Genomic DNA, 20,342 nt, shown 5'->3' on the forward strand with positions numbered 1-20,342 from the left:
TAATATGCCTGGAGGTAGTAAGTAGCTAATAATAATAATAAAAAAGATCAAATTCACTCAGTATTCCATGATTCCTTCACTACTATCTCAATTACAATTAAGTACAAATGAACTGTATTCAGTTGTGTAGGAAGGCACTAAAACAGTCCAATACATTATTTAAACTAATTTTTATGTTAAAATAATTAAGATTTATATGCCACCCCAGACTGTTCGCTGGCCCTTGCCTGGCCACCCCTATGAAAAAATCCTGGCTCCGCCACTGATCTCACATATTTCAACAGGGTATCTTTCTTTATTATTTATTATGAATTTCTTAAATAAACAAACTTTTAGCTGCCTTGTCTTGGTCCCTCTCTCGGTTCGAGGGAAGCAGTTGTTAGAATAAATATGGGTTGATTCTGTCCGTAAAATTTTGCTGCAGTTGATCGTCCTGGTTCTCGTCGTTGTCGTCGGGCTCCTCAATAAAAAATCATACATGGGAGGGTGCTGGCGGTGAGTCCGGTGGAGAGTAATCCTCCACAACTGAGTTCAAACTGACATTAAGATCTGCCTCCATATTGTTAGCAACACTTCCAACGATCCAATCTATTACAGATGGCCGAAATCAAGGCCGCCCAATTATTTTTTCTCATTTCAGAAGCCGTTTCAATCAGATTTACGTCACAACAGGGAAAAAAGGATAATCGCAACTTCCGTTTCATGCCGACATTAAGCTTTCATCTCACACTGCAAGACGCAACGTGCAGAAGTGAAATGCATTGATCTAACAGCATCTAAAATGTATAAAATTGCAAGGGGAAGGAGTACAGTGAGAAGTGTCTGCTCTCCGCTTACTCATTTTCCACCATAATGGTTCACGTTCTGGAGCCAGAGCCTGTTCTCAGGCCTGTTGCGTGTTTCCACAGACTTGACCAACGAATGTTGATGTAACGCTGCCAGTGCTACGCGTTGTTTACCTGAAAACAGTATTGTTGAATTTTTCAGTAATAGAACATTTCTTATAAAGGCGTGAATAAGTGCTGAAGTAGTGGGAGAGTTTTTCTTAATAAATATGTCATGAATTCACACACCATTGAATTTATGTAGGCTAATACAAAATCTTTTTCAACATGATAATAACACTATACATTCTCTCATGGTTAAAATGCTTCAGTCGACAAGTATTTCACCGGACCTCAACACTTTTGAGCACCTGTGTGGGAATTTGTAGAGACAAGGTCATCATCCAAGAGTAAACAGAATAGATGTGAAAATTTGTTGTGAACTTGTACACTCAATGCCAAGAAAATTATGGAGGACAGAACTATATATAAGTGGCATACAAAAAAAAACTAAATGTTGAACAGATTAATAAAAAAAAAAAAGATCGTTCTTTGTATCTTGTACAGAACTGTCTCAAGATTCTGAAATGACCCTGTGAAAGTAAATGCATACAGACAATTTCACTCAATTATTTACTAATGCCTTTTTTATTTGAAGAACAGAGTCATCTAGAATTATGTCATCATCACTATCTTCAAGGAGAACAGAGGCGTCCATAAAACAGAATGACATTGGAGGGATTATGTCGGATGAAGAAAAGGAAAGGGTGATCTGCAATAAAGGTTTTTGGGGGAGTGGATGGGGGCCTTGCGCATCCAAAAGACACGACGGTGGCGGTGGCAGCAGCCGCTTCAGTTCCTTTCTCATTTACTTCAACAAAGGCTTTATGGATCACGTCCGACAGCACCAGGTCGTTGTTGGAGGACATGCCTGAAAGATTCACCTTCTCCTCGTCAAACACATCCTCCATTCCCATGCTGATCAGAAGACTCTTCATGTCGTAGGTTTCCTCCATCTTAAATTTGGGCAGATACACTTGAACTTCCTGTAGGATCATCTTGCTGGGTTTGGTCCACTCCATGAGCTTCTCGTAGGTCAGTGCCTTTTCAAGCTGGATAATAAAGTGAGATATTGTTAATGTGTGTCTATTTGCATAAACTGGGGTCTGTTTGTACAGCATCAATGATGTGATGATTTTTTTCTTTGTGTTTGGAAAGTTTGGCAACAAAATGCAAGTTATGGAGACAGTTTATTGACAGGCTAAGCAAAAATATGTAATTTGATGCAGATGCTGCAATTTATATGGCCAAAAGGCAAAATTAAATTCTGATAGCTTGTACTGTAAATCAATTAAATCTTTATAACTGTATAGCAGATGACATACAACACATATAATATCAGCTATATCTGCCAATAATATGTCTTAGTAAGATGCTATTTAAGTGCTTAGTTTTATGATCAAAGCTCTGTAGTTTTAAAACAGATAATGCAATACAATGATGATTGAGATCAACAAATAAACACTCATCAAAAGCCTGATAGATCATATTTTATACTAAAATATGATTTTTCAAAAATATTATTCATGGATAATCAAGTAAACCTAAGTTGCTTCAGTCCAGTAAGTGTTCATCAAAATAATGTAAAAGTTATTCTTACGTGTACTTTATAAATATCAGAAACGATTTCACAGTAAAAACACATGTGAAGCACGAGCAAAGGTGGACGTCTTTACAAAAAGGCCTTTAACTTGCTAAAAAAATAAAATAAAATAAAAACTATCAATCTGTGCTGTCTCACCTTCTGAAGGCCAGTGGTGTCGTCTTCCATCTCGTTAGGAAGGATGATCAACATACTGAGATTCTTCCCGTCATACGGCAGCTCCAGAACCTGACTGTTGATCTCTGGGATGAAGGCCAGAGGAAACTTCTCCTCCTGATGCATCATCTTCACTGGCTTAGTTTGATTCTGCCAAACATCAATGGAAACACTTTTTAACTGCTCTTTTCGTGACTGTATATATATATATATATATATATATATAAGCATGAAATCCCACCTTGTTCAGCTTAAACTGCCCATCTCTGGTGAATTCTTTTTTGAATTTCTTCTCCCAGTTTCCTTTGAAGTAAATGGCGTTCACCAAGACTATTCTCGTCATCTCATCAATGACTCCCTTTGGCACCAAGTCCTTGATCTTCTCTAAAATACAAATACAAAGTTCTGGGATGAAACTCTATATGGCGCAGGCTAATAGGTCCTTTATCTCACCTGTTCATAATCATATCGCTATCTATAGGGCGCAGCTGATTGGTTCCTGCTGTATCAGTAGCCAATGAGCTCTCTACTTAACCATCAAATCCTTGGGTAGCATTTGCCTTAGCAGTGCAGTGCACTTTCAGAAACCTCCACCTTCCCCAGCTCCACCTGTATTGATCTGCTACGGGTAATTCATGTACACTATATTGTACAGAAGCAGCATGTCTTACTTGCTCACAGCAGCGTGTCGTGTGTGTATGGCAGTAGCAAGTCCCGTACTTGCTCTGCCGCAGAAATACATACCAAACATAAAGCATTGTCATTCCCATTAGCATGCTAATCACTCCGAGAGTTGTCATGACAGAAATGGAAATTGTCCGCTTTGAGCAGTGATTTGAATTGATTCTCATAGGTCTAAATTAGTAACAAAGTTCGGAAGAAGCACGTTCAGATCATCTACTCAATGAGCGCGAGAGGAGGCTTATATATACAGAGCCGACTTACCTCTGTTCCACAACAGACTCAGTTTTGCCAGCGTCCCTCTTCCACCCCAAACTCCTCACTCATGATTATTCCCATCCCAGCCAGGGATGAGTGGGAGTGCTCTGAGTTTGGGCCAATTTAGGAGGTCGGAGCCCTCTCCTTGGACAGCACTCCAAATACGCATATTTTATACTACACTACCGTTCAAAAGTTTGGGGTCAGTGAGAATTTTATTTTTATTTTTTGGAGGAAAGAAATCAATACTTTTATTTATCAAGGACAGTAAAGACATTTATAATGTTACAAAAGATTCTATTTCAAACAAATGCTGTTCTTTTGAACTTCCTATTCATCAAAGAATCCTAAAAAAACTGTTTCAACATTGATAATAATAATAAATGTTTCTTGAGCATCAAATCCTCATATTATACTGATTTGTGAAGGATCATTTGACACTGAAGACACTGACACTGGTGATGCTGAAAATTCAGCTTTGATCACAGGAATAAATTACACTTTACTATATATTCACACAGAAAACAGCTGATTTACACTGGAATAATATTTAATACTATAACTGATTTTTGTTGTATTTTTAATCAAATAAGCGCAGCCATGGTTAGCAGAAGAGAATTCTTTTAAAAGTATTTAAAATCGTACCGACCCCAAACTTTTGAACGGTAGTGTATATCTTTTTATATGTAATTGTGAACACTGTATTGTTAACTAAGTATAAATCAAAAAACACTATTAAAGTGTTTGTCTCAAAGTTCTTATGGAAATGTAAACTTTACGGCCAAAAAAAAAAAAAGTCCACTAAAGTTCAAACTTTAACCTCCAAAAAAACTAAATAGCTCAACTTAATATCTCATGCTGAACATGGTCCTTAAAAAAACATTTAGCTGAACTTAAAAAGCAGCAAAAACACAGAAAATTATTTGTAGAGTAAGTTTATGCTGGATTTCACCTTGTGTTTTTTTCTCCACCCATTTGTTGATGTTGACACGAGCAGCCTCTGGTTTGCTCTTGAAGTCCACCTTCTCCAGTCCGGCTTCATAGTAGCTTTTTGCGTCATTGAGGAATTTCTGTTACACAGCAAACCGATTGAGGTACAAATGATATTAGAGTTGAGAACATTTCCAGAAACTTGTCCTTTAATAACAAAACAAAACTTTGGATCATTTGGTTCGATTCTTACCTCAACAAACTGGTAGGATTGCTCTCCGTAGAGGCGGTTGGCAAGACTCAACGCATACGGGACTCCTGGTTTGTTCAGCTCACTCATGAACTTTTTGAAGCTGGAATGAATTTGGTCCACTGAATCATGATGTCCTGGAGTCGCGGCATCAGGTTTGAGAGGGTTTTTAAAGCACAAGACCTACACAGCATTATTATGGGTAGAATTAATAAAGATAACCTCACTATTCTGATAAATTAATTCAGCAGTAAAATACAGCATATAATAGTTTAAAATACTGAGCATGATGTTGCATCAAACACACATATAGCCTAAAATATACATTTTAAATTCTGAACTACTGGTCATAAAACATATACCTAAGTGTGAGATCACCTTAATCATCTGAGCTGCTGTGTTTCCTCTTGCACCGAGCGACACCATGGCCAGAGCCGAGGAGATGCTGACAGGAGAGTAGAACACATTTCCTGATGCGTTTCCTCCGCTGATCTTCTTGAACAGGTCGAGGGAGAACTGTGTGTTTGCTGCAGTCAAATGTTCCATTTTCACAAGCTGAGCAAGAAATAGCAATAGTTTTATCAACAGCAGATTTGATAATCTACTTCACACGATCTAGTTCTATTAGATCTGTTTTAATCAAATGTTATTACTGTGTTGGTTACCATTTAAATCGCATATATAAAAGTAAAGCATTACCTAGAGTAGTCTGCAGAAATGATGAAGTTGCCCAGCGTGTCTGACGAGAATGAATCTCTGGTTATGGGTGTCGTTCTAATAAATACTGGCTCACCCTAAAACACCCAGGCTTTAAGCCAATCAGGAAATCAGCTTGTAACATACCCTTTAATTATTCAACTGATGTTTGTGGATGTTTATCCACCTGGAACAGCATCAGACTTAAATTGAGTGATTCATTCTGATTTGTTTATCATAAGTAAAAAAATAAAGCTGTGTGTATAGCTGAAGAAACTAAACCGAACACAAGAAAAATTAATGATAATTGTATTAATCAAAATGTGTGTACAACTCAATAATGGATTAGCTGATGACAGTTGGAAGTAGGTGTCACTGTGAGACTTTTACAAAACAATAAAAATATAATAGAAATAATGATCCTTATCACCACACAGTACAAGTACAAATGCTTGTCTTAACAACATTTGAGTTACAATTATAAATATTACAAATATTAATTCATTTAGTGATTGTGATCTGTGATTTTACTAAGGTATTCATAAAAATAATAATTCATCACATTTATATAGCGCTTTTCTGGACACTCAAAGCGCTTCACATAGAAGGGGGAATCTCCTCAACCACCACCAATGTGCAGCATCCACCTGGATGACCTTTATAAATTAAATAGATAAGATAAAGAGATTAGATAAAATACATTTAATTAAAAATAGTTTTTCATTGTCATAATTCACAATTTGAATTTATGTATACAGTGCAACAGCAAAAACGAAAAACTAAATGTTACATTAGTTTAGAGTTTTATATACATATAAATAACTACAGAACACTAAACCAGCTGATTTAACCTCTTAACCTGTCATTTGCCATTGCATGTTTAAAACAATAATATCTTAGTAAAAACCTAAAGTAATATTGCCAAACTATATATCATTTGAAAGCTTAAAATCTCTAGTTTTCATATTTGGTGGCTGTTATCTAAAATAATTTACAGAGGAGCAGAAATTTATAAATTTGCAACAAGAATATTTCATATTAATTAGGAGTATTTAGCCCTTTTTTTGAAATAACAATAAATATGAAAAATCATGAAAGATTGGTAGAAACCTCAGTTTGTTTTCATGCCATGAGTTCAAAAGATAACACCAATTCCATTTTATGAGAAAAAAATGTCTGAAAATACTTTAAATATAAAGAAAAATTTATGGATTCTCGATTTGTGATGCGGCTGCGAGCTATAACGCTATAACGTAGTCTTTATGCATTTATTAGAGGTTTAATTCCAATCAAATACTGCCAAACCACCCATACTACTTCTGAATAGGATGTCTACTTCATAAATTGTATGAAAATTATGGAAATACATGGTTCAGATCACTCAAAACATATGAAAATGGAGGCGCCCTTATATGGGCAGTAATGGAGTCTGGTGTTCACCTAGTGAAAAAGTTGGGTACTGCGCCCGAATAAAATCTTACTGAAAGCTCATTTTTTGAGATATCAACCTAAAATTTGGAATACAACATTGTCTTTAATTTTCTTGCAGTTTTAGAGTAAATTATATTTTGTAATATATTTTATATAAAATATTAATCATTATATTTTTACATTACACAATTTCATAAACTCAAACTTATATAACTTTTTTTCTGTTTCATTTTTTATAATTTCTAGACTTCTACAATAATCTGGAAAATGTCTTCTTTAAAACAAGACCAGCCATAGGTCTATATTCCAAAGCATTCCTGAATTACAACCATTTAAGTTTGGATAGTGATTTTTATGTCTATGCAAAAAAAAGGGGGGTGACATTAACCTTACAGCTTACAGAAAAACAGATCCATTCAGAATGTAAAACAATCGTTCACTTTGAAATAAATTGTTGGTATGTTTTAGCTTACCTCAAGGGCATCCAAGATGTAGGTGTCTTTGTTTCCGCAGTAGTTTCAATTTTGATAATTTTTGGTCAAACCGTTCTTGTCTGTCAGTCATATAATGCAGGTCTATGGTCACCACCTCAAAGGGCATGCACAGAGAAGTCCAAATTAAACATGATTTAATGACTCGTAAATGTAAGTACACATTGATGGCCTAAGACACGAAACGAGCGGTTTGTGTGAGAAAACGAACAGTATTTATATCGTTTTTACCTCTTGTCCAAGTGATCTGAGGGCGCGGGCGCTTCGGTCTGCGCAAGCGCCGGAAAGCGACGGAAGTGATCTCTCCCATAAATTGGGAATTTGTGAAAACTCACCACTCCCGGATGAGTTCGCGTGAGCATACGTAATTGTTTTCTTTTACGACGGTTTAAACATCCCGGATAAGCGCAAATAAGTACCATTTTAATTAGCCGTCTTACCTACATAGACAGTAAAAGAAATGGACACAGCGACCCCATAGACTTCAACGGAGAAAAGTGAAGTCAATTAGAAGCACTCACTTCCTGATTGCCAAGTGCACTGCGCAGGCTCAAACTGTCACGATACAAAAGGGGAGAGAGAACTCAAATGCAGCATAAGGATTTATTTAACAAAAGAAAACAAAACACAAAGCAAAAACCCACAAGGGGGAAAAAACATAATCGAAGAAACATGAACAAAAACTGAATACGCAAAACAAACACCGACTAAAAACACGCAGACCAAACCAGGAAACATCTGACAATGAACCGACAAAGACTGCAAACAAGAGGAGACTTAAAAAGGGAACAAATCAAGAGGGGACAGGTGGAACAACTCAAACACTAATCAGATAACGAGGGGGAGGGATCAACAATCAAAACAGCACATGGCACAACATAACAAACACCCATGTGCAACACAAGACAGGACAGGCATGTGACATAACCCCCTCCCTACGGAGCGGCTACCAGACGCTCCATCAGGCTAGGGCGGGGCAGGAAGGAAACATCAGGGTGGAACGGAAGGGACTGATTGGAGGGACTGAAGGGATAGACCAGGGCGGGACGGGAGGAACAGACCAGGGCGGGACAGGAACATCGGGCGGCCAGGGCGAAAAAGAGAGTCCATAGGGCGGTGAGGGAGAAACACAGAGTCCATCGGGCGGCCAGGGCGGCGAAGAGCCCTCGGGCGGCCAGGGCGGCGAAGAGCCCTCGGGCGGCCAGGGCGGCGAAGAGCCCTCGGGCGGCCAGGGCGGCGAAGAGCCCTCGGGCGGCCAGGGCGGCGAAGAGCCCTCGGGCGGCCAGGGCGGCGAAGAGCCCTCGGGCGGCCAGGGCGGCGAAGAGCCCTCGGGCGGCCAGGGCGGCGAAGAGCCCTCGGGCGGCCAGGGCGGCGAAGAGCCCTCGGGCGGCCAGGGCGGCGAAGAGCCCTCGGGCGGCCAGGGCGGCGAAGAGCCCTCGGGCGGCCAGGGCGGAGAAGAGCCCTCGGGCGGCCAGGGCGGCGAAGACCCCTCGGGCGGCCAGGGCGGAGCAGACCCCTCGGGCGGCCAGGGCGGAGCAGACCCCTCGGGCGGCCAGGGTGGAGCAGACCCCTCGGGTGGCCAGGGCGGAGCAGATCTTTCAGGAACAGACACCGGCTCGGGAACAGACACTAGAACAAAAACAGTCACAAAGACAGACACAAACACAGACACAAAAACTGGGTCCGGAACCGACATGAGCTCCGGCTCAGGAACAGGCACTGGCTCTGCCTCCGGCTCAGGAACAGGCACTGGCTCTGCCTCCGGCTCCGGCTCAGGAACAGGCACTGGCTCTGCCTCCGGCTCAGGAACAGGCACTGGCTCTGCCTCCGGCTCAGGAACAGGCACTGGCTCAGGAACAGACACTAGGTTCAGCTCCGAAACACCGGACACCGGCTTCTCCAATATCCGAGCCAGCCGCTCCAGATAGTCCTGGCTCAGGAAGGCAGACGGGATGTGGACAGTCTCTCGCTGGGCAGACGGGACGTGGACAGTCTCTCGCTGGGCAGACGGGACGTGGACAGTCTCTCGCTGGGCAGACGGGACGTGGACAGTCTCTCGCTGGGCAGACGGGACGTGGACAGTCTCTCGCTGGGCAGACGGGACGTGGACAGTCTCTCGCTGCGCAGACGGGACGTGGACGGTCTCTGGATTGGCCTCCAGGAGAATGGCGGGCTGCTGAGGACCGGCTTCCGGGCACTCAGGGAGGTTGGAGATCTTTCCCCTACTCCGCCGTCTCTGATGGCGACGTGCCGATTTGGTGCTGGATGAGATCGTCGGTGGATGATCGAGGAGTGACCGAAGCGGAGAGTGGTTCTGGAGCTCACCTCTGGCACCTTCCCTCCTGCGACCTCCACGGTTCCCCCCCGAAACCTTGGCCAAACGCTCCGACTCCTCCCTTTGACTGGCCATAAAAGCGAGAGCCTGAAAAATGTTCATTCTACCGGGTCCGTTGGAGGCCGGAGTCATTCCGTCATGCCAGATCCTGGAAAATTGAGTAGATCCAAAAGTTGCGATGGTATAGTCCGGGCAGTCCAAAAGATCGTCATCCATGCAATCGTCGACCTCCATCTCTGTCCCAGTGTGATACCCATACTGCTGAGTCCTCCAAAGTGGTCGGTTCATTCTGTCACGATACAAAAGGGGAGAGAGAATTCAAATGCAACATAAGGATTTATTTAACAAAACAAAACAAAACACAAAGCAAAAACCCACAAGGGGGAAAAACCATAATCGAAGAAACATGAACAAAAACTGATTACGCAAAACAAACACCGACTAAAAACACGCAGACCAAACCAGGAAACATCTGACAATGAACCAACAAAGACTGCAAACAAGAGGAGACTTAAAAAGGGAACAAATCAAGAGGGGACAGGTGGAACAACTCAAACACTAATCAGATAACGAGGGGGAGGGATCAACAATCAAAACAGCACATGGCACAACATAACAAACACCCATGTGCAACACAAGACAGGACAGGCATGTGACACAAACTGAGCTTGACGACGTAGATGTGACGTGAGCAACCTGTCTCACAGTTGTACGTCTTCTAGTAGCTGTGCCAAGAGGAATCTGAATCATTCCCTTCCGAATCTTGCAGAGCCGGAGAGCGTGAGTATTAGCTGTCCATGAGCAGCAGGAGCAACTTTATGACTCTCTATGGGCTTCTCCCTTGACTTTATGCCTCCACATCCCTCCGATTGCCTGCGAGCTTCTCCTCCTGTCTATACGGAAAATGTTCTACTGCGCGATAGAGAGTCGCGTGTTATGACGCAATCGTTAGCCTATTTTTACAAAAACTGCTTCAACGGGGCCACAACGTAAGATACAAGGTAATGGAGCCTTTTATACATTTTCGTGTTTCTTTAGAAATAAACAATGGACAAATGGAGTCTTTAAACGGCTCAGATGTAAAGTTATTCGCTGTCAAAGTGACTCCAAAATGAATGGGAGTCAATGGAGTGCTAACAGCAGGTGAAGGCTTGTTAGCCAATGGCGGCCCCTGGGGAGACTTGAGTTTCCGGCTGGTGGATTACCCCCTTGCTTACCTACAATCTCTGTTCTGTGTCATTGGGACTTCCGGCAAGATGGCGAGCTAGGCGCAGATGTTTTGCTGAGCTCTGGCAGAACTATTTCAATTTATACTTTTTATTGCCACCTTCTCATTAACCAGTCTCAGAAACTTAAGTGACCAATTAAACACATTACTATTGCATTAATTTGTTTTTGATACGCTCTAAATTGAAAGAGTAAACTTTGACGGGAACATGGCCCATTCAGCAAACAGAGCCCAAAGTGTACCCATGGAAATGGATCATAATCACGGACGAGAGAACCCAAAGGAAAGACGACGGGATGCTTCTCACATTACTCCAACCAAAACTCCTCAAAAAAAGGTAAAACCAGACGAGTGTGAAATCTCCAATGCAGCTTTGCTGCAGGCGATTAACTCCTTAAAGACCAGATTCGAATCTCAAGATAGAACGCTGGAAGACATCGCAGACAAAATGAGACAAAACAGCGTCATGATTGTGAACATCTCCAAATCAGTAGAGTTTAATGCAGCGGAGATTAAGGAATACAAGCAAAAATATGTCGTCTTGGAAAAGAAAACCGCAGTTCTCAAAAAGTCTAATGAGGATTTAAGGTTGAAAACGTCCAAGCTTGAGCGTTATAAGCAGAGATGGAATTTTCATATTAAAGGGATGAAAGAGCATGTTGACGAGGATGCACGGAAAGAGGTGACTGAACTCTTGAGTACCATAGCCCCACATCTGGCACAGAAGCTGGAAGATGTCGTTGACTCAGTTCACCGGATTGGAAAAAAAGAGAGTGGAAGACACCGTCAAATGATTGTTCAGTTCACCATGCATAAATATAGAGACGAATTCTGGAAGATTACAAAGAACTCGCAGTTGTGCACTGAACGTGGAATCAGGTTCGCGGAGGATCTGTCAGCCGAGGACCGGAGTTCTCGTGCAGCTCTTTGGTCGCTCATCCAAGAAGCCAGAAGCGCCGGAAAGAAGGCGTACTATCGCGGTCCTTTGGGATACATCGTCGGCCGTTTAATCTCAACTACAAATCAAAGCGTGGGCTGATTACTGCCATGAAACAATGAAGAGGCTGTAAGTTATAAGAACTGGATATGAAACTTATCTGCCAGAGCATCAGTTAATTTTTTTATTTTTTTTTTATTTAGTGTTAAATTCTAATAACCAGTTATTCTATCCCCAATAGGGTTTGTTGTTTTTTCTTGTTCTATGTTTAAACTTAATAGCTGCATTTCTTTTCTTCCACTAAATGTTAGAGGTCTAAGAGACAGTACAAAAAGAAAAGCTACATTTTTGTTTTGTAAAGAAAGAAAAGCTCAATGTGTTCTTTTACAGGAAACTCATTCATGTGGCAGTGATCGTACTTTTTGGTCTAATCAGTGGGGTGAACCAGTTTTATTTGCTCAGGGCACAGCTCGCTCAGGAGGTGTCGCTTTTCTGTTTAACAACTTTCCTGGGAAACTTGTTGAGTCAAGATCTAGCTTGAATGGACATTGGTTATTTTGCATTCAAAAAATTGAAAATTGTTACATTGTCTTAGGAAATGTGTATGGTTATAATAATTTATCCCAAAACAAATCTTTAATTTCAGAAATGACACTGATGTTAGAGGAAATGAAAACAAAGTATGCTACTGATTTTATTATATTGGGTGGTGACTTTTATATGGTGTATGATGAGTGGTTAGATAGGTCGCCAACTAAATATAATGTAAATCATTACAATTTATTATTATCAAACTTTTGTTATAATCAAGGTTTAATAGATCCCTGGCGTGAGTCAAACCCCTATCTAAGACAGTTTTCTTGGTTTAAACCTGATGCTTCTTGCAAGTCCCGAATTGATTTTTGGTTAATTTCTCATAGTTTTTTGCCTTATCAAACTATATCTAGTATATCGGCAGCTCCCCTAACAGATCACTGTTCAATTAAATTGATGATATATCATAAAATAAACCTTTCCGTAACAAGGGTTATTGGAAGTTTAACTCTAACCTTCTCGGAAATTAAGATTATATGAAATTGGTTAAAGATACTGTTTTAAATATTTTGAATGATAATAGCCTGGTTTCCTGGACAAGTAAATGGGAATTCTTTAAATACAAAGTTCGACAGTTATCTATCTCTTATAGTAAACAGCTAAACAAATTGTATACTTTAAAAGAGAACTCTGTTTTTAAAGACATAAATGAATATTCTAACAAAACAATTTTAACGGTGGATGATAGATCAAGATTGTTATTTTTGCAATCACAGTTGGATGAAATCTATATGAGAAAAGCTAAGGGAGCATACATTAGATCAAGAGCTAAGTGGATGGAAAAAGGGGAGAAAAGCGGCAAGAAAGAAACTCTGTTAAAACTTTAATTATTAATGGGACAGAGTGTTCTAATTATTAATGGGACAGAGTGTTCTAATTATTAATGGGACAGAGTGTTCTAATTCACAACTGATAGCTAAAGAAATCACCAACTTTTATCAGGATTTATATTCTTCATCCTCTTCAATATTAGACCCTAATTCCCTCTTTGAAAAAAATTGGAGAATTTGTCCCTCATATAGATGATCAATTCAAAATGATATGTGATGCAGATTTAACAATTAAAGAGCTTGATTCTGCTGTTACGTGTCTGTCATTGGATAAATCACCTGGCCCAGATGGTATTACGTCTAATTTTTATCGCCATTTTTGGGATTTATTAAGGGAATTTCTTTTTGCAGTTTTTCAGGAAATTACTAAAACCGTGGTTTTGCCTAATTCAATGAGACAAGGCCTAATCACAATTATTCCCAAACCAGGGAAAGACTCTAGATTGTTGGACAATTTGCAACCTATAACTTTGCTAAACACTGACTATAAATTACTAACCCACATATATAATAATCGCTTGAAACTTGGTTTATCCAAAATTATTGGGGAGACACAAACTGGATTCATTAGAGGCCGATCTATACAGAACAACATCCGTTTGGTTTTGGAATTGCTGGAATATAATCAAGAAATATGGATGATGGGGTTATTTTATTTTTAGATTTTTATAAAGCCTTTGATATGTTAGAACATTCGTTTATTTTTAAATATTTGAAAATGTATGGGTTTGGTGAAATTTTTTGTAATATTATTCAGTTATTTTACACAAATACCAATAGTTCAGTGGCCCTACCAACAGGTACTTCACCCAGATTTGACATCAAGAGAGGAGTTAAACAAGGTCGCCCCGTATCACCCTCATTGTTTATTCTGGCCACAGAGATGTTGGCTCTCTTAATTAAAACTTCAAGTATTGAAAAATTAAATGTATTTGGAAAGGAAATTATACTTAGTCAATTGGCTGACTATACAACATTATTTTTAAAAGGTCTTGACCAGGTTCCTAAAGTAATTGAGATAGTTAGCTATTTTTCTAAATTCTCAGGTTTAAAGCTTAATATTGCCAAATGTGAAATTATTACCATACGTGAATGCCCTCTTAAAAGTGGATATAATATTCCGATCAAGTCGACTGTCAAATATTTAGGCATAAACATTTCTAAGGATGAAGTCATAATGGAAAAGCAAAACGTCTGGAACAGATGGAATGAATGCAAAGGCAGGCTTGATGCATAGATGCAAAGGGATTTGTCTATCTTTGGAAGGATTTATTTAACTAAAATGGAAAGTCTTTCTAGGTGTATCTATCCTGCATCTTGTTTCTCTATTTCTAATAGAGCTATTAAGACCATTAATGAAATGAATTTCAATTATATATGGAGAAAACGTGTGCACCAGGCACGTGCACACATAGACATCAAAGGGGGCTTGAGCACCTGCCCTTTTTATTCCTGGAGAGAAAGTGCCCTTTTTTCTGAGGTGCTTTTTAAAAAAAAATTAAAATAATATATATTATTGTTGGTCGTCGCTAGGCCCAACTTCTGCCTAGCCCCCCTAAAAATTTGTGATTAAAATAGGCTACAGAAATTCATGTTCGCTTCAGTCTTGTTATTATCAGATTCAGCGCGTTCTTCATCTTCATTCCTCATCTTCATTCCGCAGCGGCACAGAGCAGAGAGCACGTCAGAAACAGAGGACAGGGTGTGTGTGTTCATCTGAGCCTCATTGGTCTGTCACTGCTCGTCAATGTCAGAATATTTGAGATGACCAATCAAATCAAAGTAGGCGGGCTTAATGTTCACAGACGCTGCTGCGCGCGAATTTTAACCATTTTAACAGTGCAACTCGACGCGGACGGTCAAGTGCGAGATAAGTAAGTAGCTAAACTTAACATTTCATATTTTACATTTTTTTAGGTCGTAAATGTTAAACGAATGACTAAAAATAATCAGGCAAACTAATATAGTTTTGTCTAATTTCGCCATTTTGAACTGAAAATAGGCCTATGTAACGTGACTCATGTAATGTAATAATTAGTTTACTGTCATTGTGAGGGGACAAGACACATTAACAAAGCCATTTTCATCATGTTAGGCACAAGATTAATAATGAATGTGTACATATTGAGAATATAATACAAATTGTAGCCTTTGGTAAATTAAAAAAAAAGCTCAGCTTTAGGAGGGGAAGAGAAAGTGATGAAGAGACTGAGAAAAAAAGAAAGCGTGATGGAGATGAGAAGAGAGCAGGTATTGACAAATAATCTACTGCCCACTGACATGGTTTTAAAGCTATTTCTTATCCCTTTTTAGGGTCTTCAAACGTCTTGAAATGCACATATCAGACAAATAAAAAATTTGAACCCCCTACCAACCTCAAATTTAGGACCTCTTTGATTATAAAGCCCTGTCTACGGCCCTGTATTAGGCATAAGATCAATAATGAATGTGTAGCCTACATATTGTGAATGCATTTAATTAACTTAATTACCTTTAGTAGCTTTCAGTAAATAAACCCTTCTGAGAAAAGGATTCATAGGCAAAATCAACTTATCAGTTGACCCTATGTTTACTTTCTTCAATGACAGACAAAAAATGAAAAGCCTATCAGTCAAAGCTCAGCTTTAGGAGGGGAAGAGACAGGGCAAGATAAAAACAAAGAGAAAAAGAGTGTGATGATGATGAGGATAGAAAAATAATCAGCTGCCCACTTACATGGTTTTAAAGCTGTTATCCAATTTTTTTGGCCTTCAAAACATCTTAAAATGCACATATGTAGATCAGAGAAATCAAAATTTTCTCGGGGAAACACCGAACCCTCTTCCGTACTTCACATTTGGGACAACAGTGATTATAAAACCCTGACTTTGCATGGTAATGAAACTGATTAATAGTGAGCATTAGATCCTAAACTAGTGTTACCTTTTTTTTATTTAAAAAAAAAAAATATATATATATATACCCTCATTGGGGGCTTAGCCCCCCTAAAATGAAAATCCTAGTGACACCCCTGCTACAGATGCAAACAGATGGAGGATAAAACAAACTCCATCTAATTGTGAATTTTGAAGGTTTTATTTGATGATGATACAGTCATGCGTGAAACAATTGTGTGAGTTTGAGGAAGATAAAATTAATTAACTTTTAAAAAAAAAAATTTTTTAAAGTCAGAGTTGAGTTAATATATATACTTTTTTGTTTAAAAAAAGTAAAAAAAAAAAACGTAATTATGAGAAGTGCCCTTTTTTTCACTTGAGCCCCTGCCCCTCAAATTGTCTGTGCACGTCCCTGGTGTGCACTAAAGAGGGCACAACTTATACAAGATTATGAAAATGGTGGATTACAAGCCTTTTGACTTTCTATTGTATAAATGGTATTTTGAAGGTCTAATATGGAGCCAGATAAGACTCATTAATAATTCACGCAAAAAATACGATTCACACATGCGTAGACAATTTCACATGCGTGAAACCTAATTCACGTACACACAAAAAAAATTCACGTGCGTGAAAAAAATATATATTCACAAAAAGCAATTCACATGCGCAAAATAAAATTATATATTCATAAAATACATTTCACAAATGCAAAACACAATTCGTAGATTTACAACTGTGCACAAAAACCTTTGAATCTTTAAAATGTACGAGTGTGTCCTTGAATTTGAATGTGCAAATCGTCATTCACATACGAATCGCCTTGGATGTGTGTGTGTGTGTATTTTTGAGTGTACTTTCCTGGCAGCGCTTACTCGTAAAACAGAGCAGTCCTACTCTTCAGCCAATCAGATTTAAGCTTATCAATCGACCAATCAGTATCACATGAGGGCGGGCCTATCTGTATGTTACGTCATCAGCTTTCGACCAGTTCATGGCTGAGCAGAGGTAAGTGCAGTTACTCGTTCATTTCTGTGTTAACTGAAGTTAAAGAAGCTTGAGATCAGTTGATGCAATAGTTTATTAACTGCTGTTTAGTCCACATGTGAACATAAACATTTATTTTTAGTATTGATGGATTTTCATGTCCTGTCCACCACACATTCAACTGATGATAATGTATGTAATGACGTGCATATATGAGACATGTTTTGTTTTAAGCATCATATATTATGTAGTTTTATTGTTTCAGATTTCCGAGACAGATGATGTATGAAGTTGCAGACAACCAGAACTGTGATCTTACCATTCCTACTGTAAATCTTTGAAAACAGTCATGTTGCAAGCCAACCATTTTGACAGTTGTTTCAACAAGAGGTTGAAAGTGATGCATTGTTACTGTATTCATTTGTCTCCTGCGGACTATATGTACACGCTTTAGGAATACAGCCTTGCTATGCATGCATTATTAAATGTTCTTGTCAGAATGAAAAGATTCAAAGACATAGTTCAATTTGATGTACACGTTTTATTAATTTTAACGTTTCCGAAATTCTTTGGGAATAAAATATTGTTGGGGAATGTATGGATTTTAATGAACTTACAAAAACACTTACAGATACATACGCACACACACACTCAAGAAAAACCCCAAAACCACGCAATAACCGTAAAGGAAGAAAAAATGCACACGCATGGAGGATAGTGCCTACTCCGGAAGCCTCCCCATCGGAAGCAACAGAGACCTGATCATAAGATGTATGTGGCAAGAGGTTGTTCTCACATGATATACTTCCTCTGGAAAAAAAACTAAATTGCTTAAGGAACAATGTAACCCAGTTCCGTATAAATATGACTGCTTTTCAATGCTAAGGTGTTGCATCTCAGATTTTGATTTTTGTGCATCCCTGAAGAGAATTGCTCTTCAGTCTAGTTTCTTAATTGAAACTCTTTTTTGATTCATTTGCTCTGCTGTAACATTTTAATTTGAAATGCTCAAGATGAGACCAAGTTATTTCTTTTGATTGCTTGAACTGCATACAAGGTAAACAGCCTTTGTAATTTCTCCACTCATACAGGACTGCCCTGTTGAGATTGGATAAGCTGAAGTATTATAACCTGTAACCTTTTATTATTTTGCTACAAATATTAATCATTGTATAACCAGTACTTTATCTTTTGTTCAAATAAATTTTTATTTTATAAAGACAAATATTGTTCAGTTTTTTACTTCAGCTTATAAAGACAGTTCTATAAGTAATAGACAGAGCATTAAAGTAATTCTTGCAAGACCAGGACTTCACGGAAGCTTCATCTTCTAGGAGGGTAAGCATGAATTTGATTAATGATGGTTGATGATAAATTATTGTTTCACGTGAGTGTAGAGGTACACCTAGATCTACTGGTATGTGTTAAATGAGCTAGTAAGGATCTCTATCCAAGCATTCTGACCTGACAGCAAAAGGCTACCTGGCTACTTCGATACCAGGGGCTCTCAGGAGTTGAGAGTAATACCAGATCTCACCACATGGGGGCTCGTCCGGGATTCCATTATTATTAATTTAATAAGATGAATCCGAGTGAAAAATAATTATCAGACTTGAAACGCCATTAAAATCCGCAAAACAGTGTCTCCATAGTGCAGAGAGGAAGTTACTGAGAGGGTAACTTCCTCATGTTAACTGTAGAAAATCTTCAGGGACGCCTGAGAGAAAATTCTACCGTTAAGCACGAGAAGTGGTAATAAATCTTGAGGACAGCGCGGTGGGACCACAAGAGTACCCAAAACTATAGAACCTCAAAAACAAAGAGATAATTACCAAAACTCTCTAGGAAACAGACACACAGTCATGGACAAAATAACTCATATCGCTTTGCTCCCGCAAGATAAACTGACTAGGCGACTGAGAGAAGCAGGGCTAGAAGAGAATGAAGAACTACTAGCTATTGATTGCACGTTGTACACAGCTACTGTTGAAGGATTAGGAAAACTAGTCCAGGTTGTTAGTGAAAAAACTCAAAGTGATAAAATTACTGTAGAAATTGGGGACAGTGATGTTACCATACCAATAGTTCAAGGTAAAGACATACAGGTAACTAGAGACGGGATTCCAGACCAAAGAGCTCGAGGCTCAGCTGGATCTCCATCCCCATCAGTTCATACTGACAGGGAGGGGGCAGCTGAGTGTGAATACAGCCGCATTGACAGAGCTAGTGAAATAACACCAATCGAGTCAGGAACAATTCCTAAACACCAGAATTTCATAACCGGGTTCTATCCACTGAAATGGGAAGGAGAATCATGGGGAACGAAAAAGTCAACGTTTAGGCCGTGTCAGACTTCTACCGAGAAAAAAGATAAACATAGAAAGCCGGTGAAGGAGGAGTCATGTGATAGTTCTAGTTCAGACTATAGCGAGGATGAAATGTTGCCTAAAAGAAAGAAAATTAACTATAAGAGATCTAAAAGCCAATCTTGTGAGAGGCGAAGCAGTTCTCTACAAAGAGACCATGACAGCCTAGGGGGTAGAACGTTTCTAACCTGCCCTGGTCTGGTGTTCGATCCGCAAGATTCGTATTTAGCCACTCTTACCGGGGTACAACAAAAAATTGCTAAACTGGCCAGTGGACCAACCTCAGATGAAATCTTAGATATGCCAGGAACTAGCTTCAAGGCCAAGGTTGACATGCTGGCCGAACAGTTAGATTGTATGCAAAAGTCATTATGTTACTTGTTATTAGATGAGAAAAAAAAGGAAAAACGAGAACCGACAATTAATGATGTAAGAAAAATGAGAAAGGCCACGCATAGGGAGCCAACACCTAATAGGGGTAAGGCTCAGAGAAACAAAGAAACAATTAAACGAAACAACAAATCACCTAAAATAATTGTTAGAGGAAATAGCGAGAAGGAGCGTGGTAGGGAATCATATGGACAAAGTGTAGAAAATGAAGGAGAATCTTTAGATTCTCAGTCTGAATATGATTATTTAAATTCTGACACAGAGAGAGAGTACAGAAGTAATGAAAAGCTCTCTCCTCTAAAACCAATGGTAGATTTATCTCTTGCAGCCGCAATGGCAAGACAAGAAAAGGGAAGAAGAGACTCTAATTCAGAAGAGGAAGGAGACAGTCCTCAACCTAGGCGAGGTCCGTCGAGACG

At 39.3% G+C, this 20,342-nt stretch overlaps 1 protein-coding gene across 3 annotated transcripts in view; it reads right to left on the reverse strand.

Moving 5' to 3' along the window:
* The window catches only part of LOC130077878 (leukocyte elastase inhibitor-like), a 63,743-nt gene that overhangs the window by 17,075 nt on the left and 26,326 nt on the right, over nucleotides 1-20,342 (reverse strand). Inside the window, exons 1-7 of one of the 3 annotated variants that reach the window (XM_056243291.1) lie at nucleotides 5,462-5,583; nucleotides 5,141-5,317; nucleotides 4,766-4,945; nucleotides 4,535-4,652; nucleotides 2,885-3,027; nucleotides 2,626-2,793; nucleotides 1,384-1,936 (exon numbers count right to left, since the gene is read on the reverse strand). In XM_056243291.1, the coding sequence (XP_056099266.1) occupies nucleotides 1,520-1,936; nucleotides 2,626-2,793; nucleotides 2,885-3,027; nucleotides 4,535-4,652; nucleotides 4,766-4,945; nucleotides 5,141-5,308 (1,194 nt within the window). In that variant the 5' untranslated portion in view covers nucleotides 5,309-5,317; nucleotides 5,462-5,583 and the 3' untranslated portion in view covers nucleotides 1,384-1,519. Of the gene's footprint in view, nucleotides 1-1,383; nucleotides 1,937-2,625; nucleotides 2,794-2,884; nucleotides 3,028-4,534; nucleotides 4,653-4,765; nucleotides 4,946-5,140; nucleotides 5,318-5,461; nucleotides 5,584-20,342 lie in introns of those variants that run through there. The other 2 variants (XM_056243290.1, XM_056243292.1) reach the window with 2 other exon arrangements.

The sequence above is a fragment of the Rhinichthys klamathensis genome, unplaced genomic scaffold (assembly GCF_029890125.1).
Source record: "Rhinichthys klamathensis goyatoka isolate OS25496 unplaced genomic scaffold, OSU_Roscu_1.1 h1tg000784l_1, whole genome shotgun sequence".
NCBI lineage: Eukaryota > Metazoa > Chordata > Actinopteri > Cypriniformes > Leuciscidae > Rhinichthys > Rhinichthys klamathensis.